The 20,816-nt window shown below is 37.9% G+C and overlaps 1 protein-coding gene across 1 annotated transcript; it reads left to right on the top strand.

The window, feature by feature from the left end:
* The first annotated feature begins 1,033 nt into the window (after window positions 1–1,033).
* Window positions 1,034–12,069, top strand: fxn (frataxin). Its single transcript, XM_062417974.1, has 7 exons — window positions 1,034–1,185; window positions 1,564–1,589; window positions 3,316–3,358; window positions 4,446–4,537; window positions 4,626–4,746; window positions 10,153–10,250; window positions 10,964–12,069. Exons 1-7 carry the CDS (start codon window positions 1,078–1,080, stop codon window positions 11,100–11,102), a joined length of 627 nt encoding a protein of 208 aa, XP_062273958.1. The 5' UTR covers window positions 1,034–1,077; the 3' UTR covers window positions 11,103–12,069.
* Window positions 12,070–20,816: the final 8,747 nt, after the last annotated feature.

Genomic DNA, 20,816 nt, shown 5'->3' with positions numbered 1-20,816 from the left:
TATGATATTTACACTGAGGGAAATATTAAAACCTGACATTCCTGCTTTTTATGGCTGCAACTTTCCATCACAATATTCTAGACTCACATCTCATAAATTCTCAGACTGACAAGACAGGATTAGGATGAGTTTTCATTTTGTTTCTTTTGGACAGAGGTGATTTTGATTAAAAGTATTCAGAACAAATTCTTATTATTGTAAGTTTTGATATTAGATTGTACTTCTTACCCCATCAGTACTGGATTCAAAGTTATACTTTACTTTAATATTAATTATGTGTATGTGTCTTTTGAACAAGTTGAGTGGAATAGACCTGAGAGGATTATATGACAGAGTTTACTACTGAATTGATGAACTCATTTTTCTGTAATAAAAAAACAACAAAAAACAAACTAATTCTGACATTGGATAACAGCCTAATTAATGCACCTGTTGTGACAGTGAGCCTGAGATATTCATACATTTGTTAGTATTGTTCTTCATCTGAAAAAATACAGAAGTTCATCCTTAATAAAAGTGGGCACTCTTTAGCTTAGGACATTTACTACTAAATAATTCATATTAAATTTGAAGGTAATAATGAATCTTATAGTTATAATTGGTCAATTTCACATTCATAAGGCAAGATTCTCTAACATAGATATATATGTGGTTGAATTTAATATGCACATGGATGATTTAAGTACTTTAAGTTATGACAAACAGGAAAAATCTATGTACATTGATATATCATAAAAGATTATTGTCTCTGTCCCCTGACTGATTTGTTATCCTTTACTGTAATTATTATCTACTTATTGTTTTTGTATATCATTATTATATTGTTAAATTGTATGGATTTAGTGTTAAATATTTGTTTCATTTATTTCATCTATTTCTTGTATTTTATTTACTTGACACATACCTATGATTATTACAATATTTTGAATTTCACACTAACGCACATTTCTATTTCAATGCTGACACACTCCGGTACAGCAGGGGGCAGCGTGCACCTCTAACGTTAGTTTGATATTCACAAGAGGAAGAAGACACAGAGGACACCGGTGTGTGTCAGTGTGTTGGTAGAACAGCAACATGCTCTTCTTCAGTAAAACATCATGTATTTATTCCAGTATATGTGTCCTGAAACACACACAGCTTAACATGGTGACTGCTCAGAGGTTCAGGAAGCTCTCTAACCAGGTACATGATGGCGGTTTAACGTTAGCTAAAGCCAGCTCACACTTTCACTAACTGCGCTGCTTGTTATATCAGACAGCTCTGCTAACTCTGTTTACTTCCATATTATTTCATGTTGTTACATTAGAAAGCTATGCTAACTCTGTTTACTTCCATATTATTTCATGTTGTTACATTAGAAAGCTATGCTAACTCTGTTTACTTCCATATTATTTCATGTTGTTATATCAAAAAGCTCTGCTAACTCTGTTTACTTCCATATTATTTCATGTTGTTACATTAGAAAGCTATGCTAACTCTGTTTACTTCCATATTATTTCATGTTGTTACATTAGAAAGCTATGCTAACTTTGTTTACTTCCATATTATTTCATGTTCCAGCTCAGAGGCTTGTCTCATATGACCGGTGTGTCAGATTAACTGGTGGCTGAATTAACTGGTGATAGCGGCAGATGTTTCGTGGGCGTGGCCTTTCAGGACCCCATGTCGACTAACCAGGAAATAAACATTCCAATTACTTCGCCTCTCTACCATATTCATTAGTCGGTGTCTTTTGAGACTTTACTAATGTTACAGACACAGTATTCTGGAACATTGATGTATGTGTCAACTAAAATACATGTAAATACTAGACCTCTCACTACGAACATTTCATTCGCTCTCTGGTCGTTTAAAAACAACACGTGTGGGAATCGAACCACCGACCACTATAACTATCTGCGTGTGAACCGGTGTCAACACTGTTACGCCACGAAGAAATCAAAGACGGAGAGGAGATAGTCACATGAAGATTGAACCGTAACAAATCCAGATCTAAAACATGAGTGCATCGTGATATTTTTTATTGCAACCATTTGATATAAAGCAGTCCAATATTTTTTTAAATAGGCTACTGGCTGGCTTTTTCACATTACATTATTTACTGCATCCAAAAGCAAATCTTTAAAAATGGGCAACACGCCAGCTGTGGTGTAGAAAACACATAAATGGAGTCTGAATTAACTGGTGATACTCTGCTGCATGATGTGCTGAATAGTGTTAAGAATATTGTTGTAATCGGAGATATAAATGTGTGCAGCTTTAATATAAAATATAATCAATGGTATACACATGGAACAAGTTAATCTGGGTAAATCACGCTTTGCCACAGCTGACTCCACGCTGCTTTCGTGTTGGGTGTGCACATACTCGAGACTGTTTGTTACACACTGTTAGACAGTCTCAACAGTTTTGACTTGACATCAGATTAATAATGATATTTAATATAAAATATGAGACCGAAAACAAGAACATTTTATTAGAGATTTATTGATGTTAAGTCGATGAATCTACTCCCGACGTTACTCCCACTTTTTTATTACTGGATCTGTTGGACTGGCACTATAGACACTGAGCAGTTAACACCAGACAAAACATGATTTCAGCATTATGACAGATGAATTAGCGCAACAGAATCCATGTTGAAGATTAATAGTAATTGTTAGGCCTTTCAACATACAGTATCAGCAGCATTATCAGTACGAAATCGCACAGCGTGGCTGCACAAAATTGGTCACAGTTACATCCACAGATAAACTTACAACAAACACTCAGAGTTGTGTCCTGTTAACCAAATGTATATGGACTGTTGTACCCCTGTAGTGGTTTTAGCTTTCCACACCTGCACGTACAATTTATTCAATTTCTGTGGCTGTTTGTAAACATCAAATTAACAGTCACGTCTTTTGATTAACAGGTGTGCTGAATTGATTGAAAATATCACTGTGATGAGAGATAAATGTCTATATAGCCTTTCATATAACACATGTTTGATGGTAAATAACATTACAGATGTTGTGTCACAAGTTAATCTGGGCGTTACGCTATCACAATTTAACACGGCTAACAGCTAACCCCACACCACGTTCGTGCTGAACACATACATACCTCAGTGTACGTTTCATTTATAGGCTGAGGGACAGTAGAAGCAATTCTTAGGTCGATTTCACATTAGATTCATGACGGAATATGAGATTGACAACAGGAACATTTTTAACTGATTTAATGCTAGTGATGTTAACAGTATTTTGACCAGGCATCGACACAGTCACCTATCACCAGTTAATTCAGCCACCAGTTAATCTGACACACCGGGCTTCCTCTGTTAAATAAACACACCTACCAGCCTCAATATAAAGTAAGTTTGCTTCCTGTTGCATTCAGAAGAGCTTTTATGGGCTTTACCACTTCATCTAACATAACTGAAAATAAATGAGTAGTTTACACAGTACCAGCAAACTACATGGCTTTTAGTAAACGGTGTAACATGAGCCGCTCTCTGTCCTCTGAATCTGTTAAAGATGGGAGAGTATTTGTTATCCTACGTTTGTACTTTATAAACATATGGTGATATTAGATCTTCCTTTGCCGGAAGTGACATAATATATAGCCAACAGCAAATTAACCAGTAACTTTTTTGCAGTGAAATGAAGAAATATTATAGAAATAACCCCTCATTTAAATTTATTGAATCAGCTGTTTGTCGTCCATGGTGAGCGACAGGCAACAGGTAAACAGACAGGCAGCCTCTAGTGGCCATTCGAGGAACTGCAGTTTTTGGAAGCTGAGGATGTGGGAAACAGCAGGGTTTAGATGAAGGTTGTTGTCCAGAGTGCAGGGACGGACTGGGACAATGATTCAGGCCGGGAATTTGGCTCCATTCCAGGCCACTCTTTTTATGCAGACATCATATATATATTATGATAAAATTATTTTAATTGTTATGTTTTATAACATATTTCCAATAAAATAAAAGTAAATTGCAAGAATCCTATATCACACAAATAGAACAACACACGTCTATCTGTTTGTGTAGGTGTCACATACGTTTCAACTAATGAGGATCAAATACAATTTCCAACAATTAATTAGTTTTTATTTTAATTTCAGTTTGCCCAATAGTTAAGATGCTAGCTTTTTTTTTAAAGGGATTTTCTCTTGAATTCTGTGTATAAACTCAACACAAGCCTGCAGCTACTTTTTCACTAATTGATTCTTTTGTAGAAACTCATGTTAATGTATATATAACTATTTGTTACCAAATCACACATTTCTTTCCAGGACACATCCCAGGAAATGATAAAGAAATGATGGATAATATAGTAATGGCTTCCTGATGTATGGTGTGTGTGTGTGTGTGTGTGTGTGTGTGTGTGTGTGTGTGTGTGTGTGTGTGTGTGTGTGTGTGTGTGTGTGTGTGTGTGTGTGTGTGGTTTGTGTCTCAGTGGGTAGAGAGCAGAGGTGATGCTGACAGGTGGAGGAGAAACATCTATCTGACATCACCCAAACTAGAAGAAGCCACCTTGGTGCAGATCAGGTAACCTGCAGTTATCGCTCTCTTTAAAAATAAGCTCTACTAGCCTGTGATGAACACTTATCAGTAATTCTGTGTCTCTGTGTGAAAGCGAGCTGACAGAGGCAGCCTATGAGAAGCTGGCTGATGAGACGCTGGACGCTCTGGCTGTTTACTTTGAAGACCTGATGGAGGAACCGTTCACTGGAACAGACTTTGATGTTGTCATCTCTGTAAGTCAGTCAGTCTGTTCTCTGTCATGTTGGAACATCTCTGATCTCACTGTGTACTGTTAGTATCAACTCATGATGCATTTGAAACAAAGCAGCAGGCTCATTATCACATCTGGACAGCTCCAAAAACAGTTTAATTTCCACATTATGTGTGTGCTAATTAGTGCTGCATGATTAATCTAATCGCAATCGTGATATCAGCCAGTGCAATTATATAATCGCAAAAGAGACTTTTAATAGCAAAATAGACATTCAAACTAAGTCTCTGTGTAGTCAGTGAAGTGTGCAGTGCATAGTCACATGACTTGCTGGTGTGCAGACCACAGACCAGGTGCTAATAGAAGCTAACAAGCAGCTGACACTGAACTGGTAGCCAAAAAAAATGCAACCTCTGCTATATGGTAATATTTTGGATTCAAGCTCAGCGACATTGATCAGAAAGAAGTACTCTGCATCTCAAATGAGAGTCTCTACATCACGCAACAACACATTTATATCAGCAGCTTAAACAGCACAAAGTAAAATATGAATGCATCGCAGTAAAACGTTAACTAATAAAGAGACAACTCACAACCAGCCTGTAAACAAAACAAACCGACTCCATAATGTACTGATGGCAAGAGGGAATGCATTCTAGAGCTGGGCAATATGGACACAATCAAATATCACAATATACAATATTTTTTACTAAATACCTCGATATTGATATTGCTATAATATTAAAGGGATGACTATTGATGCTTTCTCAAAATATTTACACAATAAGATTTATGTTAAATAATCATCAGTAATGTGGATATAATGACGAAGTGGATTAAAGCCCTGTTTCCACTGCAAGAACTTCAGGGTAATTGTACGGGTCCGGGGCCGTTGGTGTGTGTCTCCATAGCAGGAAACTCCCCCGATGGACAATCTCCCGGAACTTTTACGGGGGATAAACAAGCCCCTCCTCGGGGTACTCCGTTCAGCCCCCAAAAACTCCGGGGTGGGGCTTGAGGTTTACTCGGTTCTGATTGGGTATACTCAATGCGGGATGTGGCGTCAAGAGAAAGCGCTGAAATAAGCAGCATTTAAAAAACCCAGAAGAAGAACAGTAGTAGAAAGCGTCTACACCGCCGGCAAAAAAAGGTGATAGCGTCCACTGCCATGTACACCTCAGCTCCCTCCATGTGTACCTCCTTGTTGTCGTTTTCTTTGTTTTTTTGTTTAGTTTTTTCTTTATTGACAACAACACAGGAGTATACACAGGAATGATAAGTGTATACAACATTATTACTCAAACATACAATCATAAACACACCAGGAGGTTAAAGGGTGACAACAAGATAAAGAAAGAAGAAAGGAAATACTTATTCAATGAATATTTTGTAAAGCTTAAAGAGATCATATGTTTTAACAGCTTTTTTATTTTGTTGTTTAGCATACGCAGACAGTTCCAGAAAATTTAGCTTCTTGCCTGAAAATGTAGATTTGTGTATGTGAAATTTGGATAAAATAATTATCAACTGAATCAAGTAAAACTGGGAATTTAGTTTCTTATCAAATTCTGTGTAACCAAACAGAACATTTTCCAGCATAAATTAAACAGGGGTAAATATGATCACTGATGAAACGTGCCAGTTAACTCCAGAGTTGTCTGGTGTGTGGGCAAGACCAAAATAAATGAACCAAAGTTTCATTAACAGTCACAGTAGGTACAGTTCACATCAATGTCCTTTTTCAGCCTCTTTATATAATGATGAGTTGGGTCAAATCTGTGAAGCATTTTAAAGGATATCTCTTTGATCTTGTTAGTTAAATAAAACGTATGAGGTAATAGCCAGACTTTTTCCCAGTTAATATCTCAGACAAAGGTAGACCAGTAAGATAAAGCAGAGGGTGTACTCACAATGTTCTGTTGAAACAGTTATTCTTATTCTTGTTATTACATGTGAAACTTTTCCAACAGCTGTTTCAGTTACGTCTAATAATATGGGGAGGTTGTTGTTTACATTAAGTTTTTTAAAAAGTGAGATAATACCCGAAGGCACAGCATCAAAAACAATAGAAAAATCCTTTGCTGTCACAGTGATTCCATAGAGTTGCATAAAGGTGAAGTCCAAGAAATGAAGGCAGCCTTTACTGTATTCATTCATTAACACTGATTTTTTTGCGCTTTTTCCAAACAAAGTCAAATAAAATGTTGTCTATTGTGTTACAAACACGACTCTCTACTCCTAGTGATAAGGCAGCAAATGTTAACCTTGATATTCCTTCGGCCTTTGAAAGGAGTATAAAAGCTTTTTTGTTTTTATCAATTATTGAAGTGAAGTTATTAGAAAACCTTTGGGATTCATTTTGATAAGTAACTTATCACCTAGATAAGTAACAGAACTCTTTATTGGAATATTGGAAATTGAATCAACACAACACTATTTAACAGCTAATAATTCACATTTTTTGAGATTTAAACGGAGACTAAATGCTTTAGTAAATTGTTCTATAATATCAATAGCTAAAGGTACTTGAGAGCTGTCTTTTAGAAACAGGGTCGTGTCATCTGCCAGTTGACTAATTACAATACTTCTGTCAGCAATAGTCTGTCTAAGACAAGTCTGATACTTGTTGGTAATGTGCCTGTTCATCATCAGTCAGTTCTTTTTTGATTCTCCTAGCAAGAATTAGGGCTAAAATTTTATAGTCATTATTTAAAAGACAAATCGGACGCCAGTTGTCGATGTAGAGAGGGTCTTTGTGTGGTTTAGGGATTAAGATAATCAAACCTGGTCATACTTGCAGGTAAGGTACTGGCAAGTAAGCCTTCATTAAATAATTGCAAAAGAAAGGGCGCCATCTGCTGGGAAAACAGTTTATAGAATTCATGATAATCCATCTGTTCCAGGGAATTAGTTATCTTTTAGAAGATGAATACAGTCACTGATTTCTGTTTGGGATAACGGGAGATCACACAAATCTGTATCTGACTCATCTAGATGAAAGGTATGTTGTAATGAATTCAGTGTCATTAGTATTCAGATGTATACAATCTTTTTGTAAAAAGTGGAACAAAAGTCGGATATCATTTTTGGGTCATCTGTCCTATTATCATTAATAATTAGTTCATTAATGCTGTTTAATTTTGCCTGATATTTCTCCAGATTGAAGAAATATGAAGAGCTTTGTTCTCCTTTTTCTAACCATTTTTTCCGAGATCTTCTGCCCTTCTCCTATAGATCATATCAAGTTTTTTTTTCTTGTAAATTATACAGTTTTATTTTGTCTTCTTCAGTTAAGGTGTCTGGTAAAGGTTGAGAGAGTAATGAAATATCAGTGTTAATGTTTTGTTCCTCTAGCTTCCGGATTTTAGCTAGATTGCTCCCAAAAGCTCTCAAATATTTCCCTGATCTATATTTAAATAGCTCCCAGTTTGAACCAAATGAATGATCTACTTTTGCCTTATTAAAGTTAAAATGTATTAACTGAGACATTTTCATCTTAACTACTTCATATGTAGGAAGGGTATTATTCAATTTCCAATATATCGCTTTGCAATTTTTAACAAAGTATATGGATATGGATAGCCTTATTGTTTAATTCTTAATGGACAAGGAACAATGTTTATTGTGACAGATTTTTGGAGACTAACCAAAAGTCTATAGGAGAAAGCCTTGTGTTTTCTTTATTGCTCCATGTGAATGTTACTGCATCTAGGAACTTAACTCCATATAGAAAACATGAGATTCATCATGTTAATAAACACTGAAAAACTAAAAATCTATTTTAAATACACCTAAAATATCATCAGCGTTCAAATTTTTTTATTGCTGATTAAATCAAACCGAATGAGTCATACGTCATATCTCAGTGAATCCATTAACACTATGTCTCATGACACCTCATGGCTTCCTGTTCTGTGACATTTCCTTTGTATCCCCTGAAATGAAATCATTATATCCATCAGCACATTGATTGTTAAACTCTTAAATGTTTTGTAGGTACAGAGGTAGAAGGATGTACACCTTGTTCTAAATAATTAGACTAGCAGAGCTCCTCTATGATCATTAAACTCTAGTGGAAATGTGTGTGTGTGTGTGTGTGTGTGTGTGTGTGTGTGTGTGTGTGTGTGTGTGTGTGTGTGTGTGTGTGTGTGTGTGTGTGTGTGTGTGTGTGTGTGTGTGTGTGTGTGTGTGTGTGTGTGTGTGTGTTGACTGATTGGCCAGCATGCCAATCTTGGCAGCTGACCCCCTTTCTGAACTGCCTGCAGTGACATATGGGGCCATAAACAACACACACACACACTACAGGATGGAGAGCTCTGACTGGGCTGGTTAGACAGGGGCAGGGTCGGTACTGCACACAGCAGGGGGCGCTGGAGTTAATGTGTAGGTAAATGGACTGTACTTATAAAGCGCTTTTCTAGTCAGTACGACCACTCAAAGTGCTTTTACATTACATCTCATTCACAAGGAATGATCAAGAAGCAGCACCCAACTCTTCGCTTTCTTTAAGGTTAACCCCCCCCCCCCATTTTTGTCTGATTTACCACAGACACTTATATGAAATATTAAAAAACAGCCTTCTCTCTGTCAGCTTCTTCATTAGTTGCCTTAGTCCTTATAAAACAGTGTGTATATTTGTGTTTTTAACTCTGTTCTCTTCTCTCCTGCAGGGTCTTGTTCAGTAATGTCACAATTTAACAATATAGAGAGCAGGGTCGGGTTGTTGTTGTTGTTGGGTTATGTATTTATGTTGTTAGAGTTTATACAGTCTGTCAATTCATTAATTAATCATTCAAAATTGGCGACTATTTTGACGATTGTTTCATTATTAGACACATTTATTTATTTATTTATTTATTTATATATATATATATATATGTATAAATCAAAAATCAGCATTCAAACATGTATTCATCATAATCTGTAAAATGTTCTCCTGGACCATAAAATACAAAATACAACATATATAAATATGTGTATAAAAATGTGTATCAGCTGCACAAACATTTTAAAAATGATGCATTTTATTTCCATGTTTGTATACTGTTGGTAACAGGAAAAATCCTGCTAAGAGAAATTTGTATAGGATGTTTTAACAACTCTCATTGTAAAAATGGGTCAAATTTGACCCTGAACAGTGTATAAGGGTTAATAATAATGACATTTAAGAAGTTGGGACTAGAGAATTATATTCTGGCAATCAATCAATCAATTAAAACCTGAAGAGTACGGTTTAGAACCTGCTCTATGTATAAAATGCCTTGAGATAACTTTGTTGTTATTTGGCGCTACACAAATAAAGATTGATTGATTGAATGTACAACAGCTTTTAACTTTTATAATAAATCACTTTTGGGATTGAAATGGTTTATTATATTCCAGGTATGACTGACATGTGTTGAAATGTGTTTCTTTGTTCTTTGTACAGAGTGGTGTACTGACAGTGAAGGTGGGCGGAGACCATGGGACCTACGTCATCAACAAACAGACACCAAACAAACAGATCTGGCTGTCGTCTCCAACCAGGTGAGACTGGAGAGCTGAACCACACAACCACACCCTCACACTGATGTGTGAGGAAACAAGCCAATCACATTCATCAGATTTATCCACATTTATCAAGGAAATACACGAATGTAAAAAAAAAAAAAAAAAAAAGCTTGTATAGTGGTGATCAGGCACCACACCTGCCCTCCTAGGACAAAGTGCCTCTACAACACTAACATCTGGCTGCAGCTGCCTCTTTTTGTCTCTGCTGTGCTTTAACACAGAGCAGTGCAGACTGTCACACATGGCTGTAGAGCTTCAGAGGCATTATGTGGACACAGCAGCTGTGTAGTGTGTGGACATTTTCAACTTTGTTTTCCTCTCCTAATTGTCCCCCTGTCGTTATTAGACAAACTGGGCCATGGCTAAAAAAAAAAACTTCCAAAAACCTCCCTATCCCACTAATGCATTGTATTTGTATTGTTTGTTGTATTATTTAGAGATTGTTTTATATATTTTTTATTTTTTTTATCACTTAAGATACATGTTTTATTTCCCCCTAGGGGGGTCAGTAAAGTTTCCTACCTACATGTTGTATATTAGAATATCCTCTTTAAGAATGAAAAGCATATTAAACAAACACTCGCTTATACGTGAATCTGCTACACTATGTCGTCCGTTTCTTTTGGCGACCAAGATCTCTGAAATGACACCAGCTCAGCAGCTTCTCTGTGGTCCTCTTGTTTTTGCAGTGGACCAAAACGCTACGGCTGGACGGGGAAAGGCTGGGTGTACAGTCACGATGGCATCAGCCTCCACCAGCTGCTTTCCAAAGAGTTTTCTCTCATCTTCAATACCAAGATGGACCTAACTGACCTGCCCTATTCCTGATGCAGCGGGCCTACCGGTGACTCCTGCCTACTGCTGTGATTCATGAAAACAAGCATCAGAGGAAGACAGAGCACAGCACTCATGTATAATTTATGAACAGAAGCCTTTAGGAGAGTAGTTTCATATATTGACACGTATCTATATTTGTTACCTGTTCTGTTATTATCAGTGTTATGTAATGATGTATGGAAATATTAATATTAAATATTGGAAAACTTGCAGATACACTTTAACAGTAGAATTCAGCCACTGAGCCACACACTCATTCACAGCCTTTATATATAGTGTGTCTCCCCCATGTCCTTAGTGTCCCACACTGTCCAATCAATGAACACATGACCCTCCTTCCACCGCAGCCAGCATTAACATGTTACCCCCAGCAACATGAGTTTGAGTTATATTTGAATGCTTTACAGTGCAGGTGACCGTTAAAACATTAGCTAGTTAAGATCTCAGCACAGTTCAATATAAACATGAGATCTGATCGGTATCCCAGCAACATCCATGTTAAAGTAAATACTGTACTTAGATGGCTAGAAGCTGTTAACTGCAACAGCTGTTTTCACAGTGGATATATTATATTTGAACTCATCCAATATCAGCCAAGTCTTAGTTAAGTTATATTTGACTTATTCAGCATTGATAGAGCACTCTGTCACACTTAAGTCACAGATGATGCGTCAGTAGTCAGAGAGCTTGTTTCTTTCAGCAAAGCACATCAGAAGTACATCTTATTGTTAGAAAACTATTTAACAGACAGCCTCATGATTGTGCTGAGTGACAGAACATTGAAGCACATTTCTGACAGATGTTAAGTTGTACAGCTGTAAGCTCTGTGATTGGCTCACCTAAATATGATGTCCTATCCAAACGTGTACATGGAACCTCAATCATTGATCTCTACAGCTGTTCTCCAGGGAGGTACCACCACTCCATACACCCAATACCAATCCTGTGAATGAATCAATAAAACTATTGGAATGTTCTCTTGTAATGTCCTGACTGGTGTGTTCAAGCCTGAGCTGAGTTATGTGCAGCTGACTGTGAAACTAAGAGTTATACATTGAATCAACCCAACCATATTTGTCCTAATATGATTGGCATAGAAAGCTATTAAACCACATTTACATACACACTGTGACAGTCCTTTATATTCAGGCTTGGTCTCAGCATGCAAAATGAAAACAACACTATTAAATGAGGTCATGCGTCATGTTAAAGGTATCAGAACACTGTGATATTTACAGCTTGTGATTTGTTGCTTTTTCTGTATTTTAAATGATGCAGAGAAATGATTCCTCATGAATATACTGTATTAGCATTGTCTGGTACTGTAATGTCATCTAAACATTAGTCTTAAATTCTACATATTGAAAACACTTCAGTTGCATCCATTAAAATTTTCAGTTTTGCATCAGTTTTTGTTTTTACACGAGGCTCACTAGTAATTCAATAATCAAAAATACAATATACATTTTAAGGCAAATATAAAATACTTTAATCCTAAAAAAAAAAAAGTGTGTATACCAAATCCTGAACCACAGATGTGTTTAGAAAGCATCAATAGTTGATCTGACTGATCAATAAATGTGATTAAACCTTGATTCATGTTTCAGAGAGCAGAGAGAGTGTATTTTTTAGCTTTTACACCAAAAAAATCTCCTATCACACAATATCATGTCCTATTTTACCTAAGACATGAAAATATAACATAGCAATAATGATGGAAATGTATTTTATGTAAAGTGATATTGTATAACCATTAGAGCCATCAGTCTTATTAAAACTATTAACTATTCATTTCACTAAAACACATGTCAATAGATACTGCTCAAATTTGACCCAGAACAGCCTCAATGGACAAACATTTGTAGCATCTATACAAAAGTAAAACATTTTAAAATATTTTCATTTGTGTGCATTGTGGGCCACTTTAGGAAAAAGTCATCAAATTTCAGATTAAAAGAACAACATTCGGGGTGTTAAATGTCAAAACTGCTCAGCTTTGACCCAAACAGTATGTAAGGGTTAATTACATCATTAGCACAACACAATACACCTGCAGTAGGAACCATTGGTCTGAAGGAAAGCAGTTCAGTACTGTGGAGGCTGAGTGTGGTTTCATTCTGCATGTCATAACTCAGGTGTTGCAGACAGGGTGCAGAACAATTTTGGACCAGTTACTGGTACTTTAATAAAGACTATTTCATAGGCTAATGTTATGCTAAACATGTAAAGTATTAACACTAAAAAACCTAAAGTGTCAGCAGGATTTTGTCATAAATGTAAATAGCATTTAAAATCTGTAAAAGGGTCACAGACAGCAGTTTATTCATCATGCCTGCAGACACCTGAGAGGAGCATGAAAAGAACATGTACGATGATAATAATAACAACAACAACAATCCCAAATATCACCATTATTGGATCAATATGTCAGCAGCTGCAGCAGCTAGGAGGGCAGTTTCACAAACTCCTCGTGACTCTGGCAGGAAATAAATACATTGTGTTTGTTGTTATCTGTTACTATTCTCAAGAACAGGATAAAAGTTTATCTGAAGGTGCTGAAAAAGACTAGCACAAGTAGTTGAAAATCCAATCAGAAAGACTTTTCAGGTGATCGCTCTTGTATTAGTGAGCTGACTGTGTGCATGTCCCCATCCACTTTAACCAATCTATGTGTTTGATGTTTGACTCAGTCTTTTAATAGAATGCAGTTCAGTCTCTCTCAGTAGTGAGAAATTAATCCTGTCAATTCAGAGGAAGTGAAGTCATCTGTCTCCATTCTGCCCCGGCTTACCTCTGCCTGTCATCACTGTCATCTCTTCAAACGTGGCTGTGTCGAGTGAAAACAGAAATAAGTCTGTAAGCTACCCACTGGACCTCATTAGAGATGATTCATTAGACGCAGATATGAACGTCACTCCATCTGCTTGTTGAAGTTGTCAACCCTGATATTAAGCCATACACCATTCTTGTGTGAGTGCAGAGAGAGCCTTATTATTAAGTGCTGATCAGAAGCTGTTAGTACAAAACTAAGATTCATGATTGTTAGTATTTGCATGATGTTTATGTGTTGGTGTTTTTGCTGAACCTCAGTTGTTAGAATTGACTTTTAACAAGACCTAGTAGAGCTACTTCCTAGCTCAGTCACTTCATACAATGATCACAATGACCATTTGATATTTACCTGTACTGTATACTATGTCTCTCAGCTGGCCTGGGAACGCCTCGGGATCCCCCGGGAAGAGCTGGACGAAGTGGCTGGGGAGAGGGAAGTCTGGGTTTCCCTGCTTAGGCTGCTGCCCTCGCAACCCGACCCCGGATAAGCGGAACACACAATACAATACAATACAATACAATACAATACAATACAATATACTTTATTGTCCCACTTAGGTAAATTTGTCTTGGACTCAGCAACTGCGTCATAAATGCCTTGACAGCCACAATGACAACAGACAAAACATCACCAGCCATACCATCACAACAACAATTACATAACAGTATTGCACATATCCCATAACATTGCACACAACACATACATACACGGTGTATGTATGTACTGTATATCTAATATATAATGATATGTATATACATATGTACAAAGGATACATAGACATGTAGATGGGACCCACAGAGCACAATAGTAAAACATCAGGGCTATAGCCGTCATGACATTAATATGGCTAGATTTTAAAATATATATTTTTAACATTTAGGACAAAATATGAATCCACATTACAAAAAGACCCAAACAATATAAAAGATAAGAAAGATGATGTGGATCGGGAACATTGGTACATTTTACTTTACAAAGTGTCCGTCCGTCCGTCTTCTTCCGGATGCAGCTTAAGGCTAAAGATTGTGCAATAATTTTATAGTGCTTTTATTATGGTGATCTTTTAGCATGTGTTTTTCCCATTGGTGTATCCACAGCTCTATGTTCCCACAGCTCTATGTTCCCACAGCTCTATGATCCCACAGCTCTATGTTCCCACAGCCCTATGTTCCCACAGCTCTATGTTCCCACAGCCCTATATTCCCACAGCTCTATGTTCCCACAGCTCTATGTTCCCACAGCTCTATGTTCCCACAGCCCTATTTTCCCACAGCCCTATGTTCCCACAGCCCTATCTTCCCACAGCCCTATATTCCCACAGCTCTATGTTCCCACAGCTCTATGTTCCCACAGCCCTATTTTCCCACAGCCCTATTTTCCCACAGCTCTATGTTCCCACAGCCCTATGTTCCCACAGCTCTATGTTCCCACAGCCCTATTTTCCCACAGCCCTATGTTCCCACAGCTCTATGTTCCCACAGCCCTATGTTCCCACAGCTCTATGTTCCCACAGCCCTATGTTCCCACAGCCCTATGTTTCCACAGCTCTATGTTCCCACAGCCCTATGTTCCCACAGCCCTATTTTCCCACAGCCCTATTTTCCCACAGCTCTATGTTCCCACAGCCCTATGTTCCCACAGCTCTATGTTCCCACAGCCCTATATTCCCACAGCTCTATGTTCCCACAGCTCTATGTTCCCACAGCCCTATTTTCCCACAGCCCTATTTTCCCACAGCCCTATGTTCCCACAGCTCTATGTTCCCACAGCCCTATGTTCCCACAGCCCTATGTTCCCACAGCCCTATTTTCCCACAGCCCTATTTTCCCACAGCTCTATGTTCCCACAGCCCTATGTTCCCACAGCTCTATGTTCCCACAGCCCTATTTTCCCACAGCCCTATGTTCCCACAGCTCTATGTTCCCACAGCCCTATGTTCCCACAGCTCTATGTTCCCACAGCCCTATGTTCCCACAGCTCTATGTTCCCACAGCTCTATGTTCCCACAGCTCTATGTTCCCACAGCCCTATGCTGCAAATGCTCTGGTTGCCATTGACAGGTGGGTGAAAACTTTCCTTCATGAATGATTAAAGGACCATTGTTTGAGATTTAGTAGCATCTAGTGGTAAGGTTGCAGATTGCAAACAACTGAAAACCCCTCCACTCACCCTCCCTTTTCAAGCACATAGGAGAAACTGCAGTGGCTGTCAAAACCCGTGAAAAATGAAGAGGCGCTTTCAGAGTCAGTGTTTGGTTTGTCTGCTCTGGGCTACTGTAGAAACATGGCAGTGCAACAGGGTGGGCTCTGTGGACCCGCTCCTTATGCAGATATAATAGTCTCATTCTAAAGTAACGATTATTATTTCAGGTTATTATACATTAATTAAAACACACTTATGAATGTTATATTGCATTTCTGCTAAGTCTGTACCACCAGATGCCACTCAATTCTACACACTGCACCTTTAATATTCCATCCATCCACCACCAACAGGACTGACGTGGCAGTAGACCGTGATGAAATTAGTTTGTGAATGTTGGCATGTTTCAGCTACATTTAAACACTTAGCTGACAGTGCACATCTGTGCTCAAGGCCTCAAATGCAGTTGTTGGGACAGACTCAGAGTGGTGTTTGTCCTTAAAGCTTGGCAAAATGTCTCCTCTTCATAGCCTCTCTTCTCTACTGTCACTAATCTAATAAAAAGCCATAAAATATCCTTCATGCACCAAAAATGTAACACTCTCAGAGGGACAGTTCTTCATAATTGGTAAGCTTCCACTTCTCATTTGTCCATTTTAGGGAGGCCTGTGATTAATTGGTTATCACTTACTAATAATTTTATCAATTAAAAATATATAAACTGATGATGCAGAAGACGAAGGAGGTGAAGTGTAACAGTTAGAAAATGTTCTGTAGATTTGCTGTAGTACCCCGTTGTATCACTAGGTTGAGCCTTTTTTTAATCCATAAAATGTATATCTGTGATATTTATAGTCTATGGTTTATACAGGTGTGTTTACTGCAACACTAATTCTAAACAAACACACTTCCCTGCTGTCAAAGGAAACAGTTACAACATGCTTCACTCTGTTCACTGTATTGCGTTGATGAACTCTGGAGCATGAATAATAAAGGAATATCTTGTCTTATCTTATGAAGTTGTGAAAATTCCACATAGCTGTTAACTGGCTGCTGTCTAGTTTACTGAGCAATATAAGGCTCATGCTAATGCTAAGCTAGCATTTTGAACAGTAGCTGCTGCTTGGTTAATGCATGGATGTATTGTAAGATAATGTCTTTTCATATATTCATAGGTTGATGCATGGATGTGTTATCCATGAGTTAATGCAGGACAAGCAGAACTATGCACGCTTCTAACTAAATATAAAATGCTTTAATTGTGGAAAACAATCCACTTTCTTTCATAAATTGATTACAACTAACAACCAGCCAGCATGCCCATGTGGGCCCCACATGGGTTAAATGCAGGCTATGTGGGTACTGAGTTGGCATGGGTTCTGCACTGGGCAAGTTTTGCAGGTGGTTTCAGTAACATGGGCCCCACATGTGAAGCCCATGTGGACCCCATTTAAGGTCCATTATGATCCCTCTCACCCAGTTGGGCCCCATCTGAAACCCAGTCAGAACACACTTGAAACCCATATGGACAAACACAGGTGGGGCCACCATGGAAACTGTGGACAAATATGGGTTCACACTTGGAACCCATCATGCTGGCTGGGCAGCTATTGATTGTTAATTTAGTTGAGTAACAATCGTGGTTGTCAATTTATAAGCATGTTTTATAATCATAATTGATTCATAATGATTTTATATGAATAAAAAAAATCTAATATTTTCTGAAGCTTTGTTGAAGATCTGAAGAGTCAGCAGGTTTTGCAATTAACAGATTGCATATGTTTTGTAGGCCTGCTGAAGTTGTTTTAAAACGGCATGGGTTGTGTCTGTGTCATCAGTCACAGCTGGCCACTAGACAGCAGTCTTCCCCTGCAGAGGCTGTGAGCAGCTGATCCTCTGGAAATCAGCCTGATCCTGTGCTCAGAGCAGCCTGACACACTCTGACTGGAGGATGAGTGAAGGATGAGGCTGCTGGGAACAAGAGGATTTACTGTCTCACTACCAATCACATCAGACTCACACAGTATTGGACTCTTAACTGTGACCTGACCCTCTCACCCCTCGCCACACACACTACTACAAGAACACTCCTGGTTTGAACAGCTGTCAGAAGAAGACACATTAAATATATTGCTGAAGATATCACAGTTTATTCATATTTTCATTTAATATATATAAATTAGATTAAGAGATGTATCAAGTCTGGAGTTATTAGTGCTGCAACACATTTTGGTAAACATGCTGTCATATAATATTTGAGATAATTCCTTCTTGTATTTTGTATCTTAATAAAACGATTCTATACATTTGAATTGTTGTTGTTGTTGCTGAATTGTTTCACCACCTCTGTGCCTTAAATGTAAAATCAACCCTGCAGCACTTATGTACAGTTCTGTTCTTACTTCTCTGGTGTGTGATGGGCCCTTTGTTCCTGTCTTGTTTCAACACAATGCCCTGAAGCACAATGCAGCTCCTTAAAGAAATACTTTTACCCAGTTTTGTGTGGAAGTGGAACACTGACTGTGAGCCAGACCTCATATCACCCAATATTAGTGTTGGGCTTCACTAATGCTCTTGTGCAGTGGAGATTGTGATATATATATATAGACCCTAAAAAACCTTCAGGTCAGATTCCTGTGAGAGTTCCCCAGTATACTGCATATATTTGAATCAGCTAAGGAGCACATGATATTAGACTTTTTCTTTGAAAACTGAAGCTGCACTCAAAGTATCTACTGTATTTGCAAACTTCACACTAGACTCCTCTGAGATCTGTTATCAGCTTGTGTGGGCTGGACTGCTGTTTACAATAGCTATAAAACAGTTATTTATATTCATAATTGTGATCATTTAATGAGAGGAAACATAATAAGCAAACACAGGGATGGTGAAAAGGAGAATTTGGCGTTTTTTTTGCAACTTCCCAGCCAGCATGTCCATGTTGGCCCCACAAGGGTTAAATGCGGGTTATGTGGGTACTGAGTGTGTATGGGCTTGAACTGGGCAAATTTTGCCAGAACCAGAGAAACCATCATTTTTATTCCACACATTCCTCTACCTTGTCAATCTGCCGCCAACATCATTTGACACTCTGATGTAGTCTGGAGTTGCGAGCCTCACTTCTTTCTGACTCCACACCCCCATGTTTTTTTGAACTTTTCATTAATGTAGTTTTCAGCTCCAACTGATGCTGACTCACAAGACATCACTAGAGGCAGTTTATCAGATTTCACACAACTGCCTCTGGAGACACTAAAGACTTAATACAACTTTTTAACATATGTGAGGTAGTCCTCCCCAACATCTGGAAACATACTTTGCGTAAAATCAGTGGGGTTCCACTTTTAAGGATTGAAAAAGATGGTGGTCATGGTTAAATATTTAAAAAGTCAACACTTCAATATTTAATCAAAATCCCTATCTTTCCAAACATTAAATAATTAATTATTATTATAAGTGTTGCATTGGTAAAAACTTGGACCTAGACACATGTGGAATGTGAACCTGCAGTTTCTTGTGTGCAATAAAAGAACTTAGCTCTTTCTGGACTAAGGGTGCAAATTAACTAATTTCTTTCATCATTTCATCTTCTGGAGCTCACACTGCACTTTTCTGTCCATACTGTAAGCTAAATAAATGAGTTTAAAGTTTGGACACCTCTTTATTTTAACGAAATATGTTGTGAGCATTAAACAACAATAAGTAAAACAGACGTTGAGGCAGGCAGAGGGGAAATTAAAACATTTAACCCTCACATACTGTTCATCTTCTGACAGTACCTCTGCATAATTAGTCTCTATAATAGACGTCTGAACCACAAATCATCCATCACAGATAAACATAATTAATACTTAATTATGAGAAACATATCTATAAAGAAATCTATATAATGGTCCAATGTGACATAAAACCCACATTTTTGAAATTGTGGATAAATATGGGTTGAACACGCTACAAAAATGTTGTTAAAAGTTCTTTGTATATTGTGGGTCACATTAAGGGAAGTCATTTCAGGCTAATGGAAAAAAGAATTTTTTCGGCTCTCAGATGTAAAAATGCGTCAGATTTGACCCTGAAGAGTATGTAAGGGTTAAAAGCATAATATCTCTGAAATAAACTGAGTCACAGACTTATGACAACCAGAAATGTAGGGGAATATGAGGGTGGAAGTTTCCTTTAATAAGTGGAATCTACTGCATGACATAACAAAGTCACCAGACTGACCTCCAGTGGTCTGGTTTAGGAAGCTTTGGTTTCCTTGTTTCTGGCTCTCATTACAGTATTTTTTTTCTAACAGGTTTCTTCTATCATGACATCATACACTCTCTCCCAGGAGTCCCTGCTGAAGTCTGGTGCAGAACAACATTATTCTACTGTTGTGACGGCGGATGCGGGTCATGGAAGCTTATGACGCAACAATAGAACAATCCCACACTGTCCCATCACACACCAGCAGTCCTCATCATCCTCACTGCAGAGCCTATGATTGGGATCATACTACAGATAACATGTCTGTGCACTCCATGCATCCATTTGCACATAAGCTTATTACAGTGATATCTTTTTTCATTCATCTGACAGAAAGAATTGAGCAGAGCTTCCAGCAGACAGGATGAATGTGCTATCTCATCCTCTCACAGATTTGCTCCATGAACACTGACATTTCATTTCATAAACAGCTTTTTTTACAATGAACTCATTGTGGGGAAAAGTACAGTTTAGTCAAACTA

The sequence above is a fragment of the Scomber scombrus genome, chromosome 4 (genome assembly GCF_963691925.1).
Source record: "Scomber scombrus chromosome 4, fScoSco1.1, whole genome shotgun sequence".
Classification (NCBI taxonomy): domain Eukaryota; kingdom Metazoa; phylum Chordata; class Actinopteri; order Scombriformes; family Scombridae; genus Scomber; species Scomber scombrus.
Note: the sequence above shows the minus strand (reverse complement) of the source record. Positions and strands in the feature narration are given on the sequence as shown.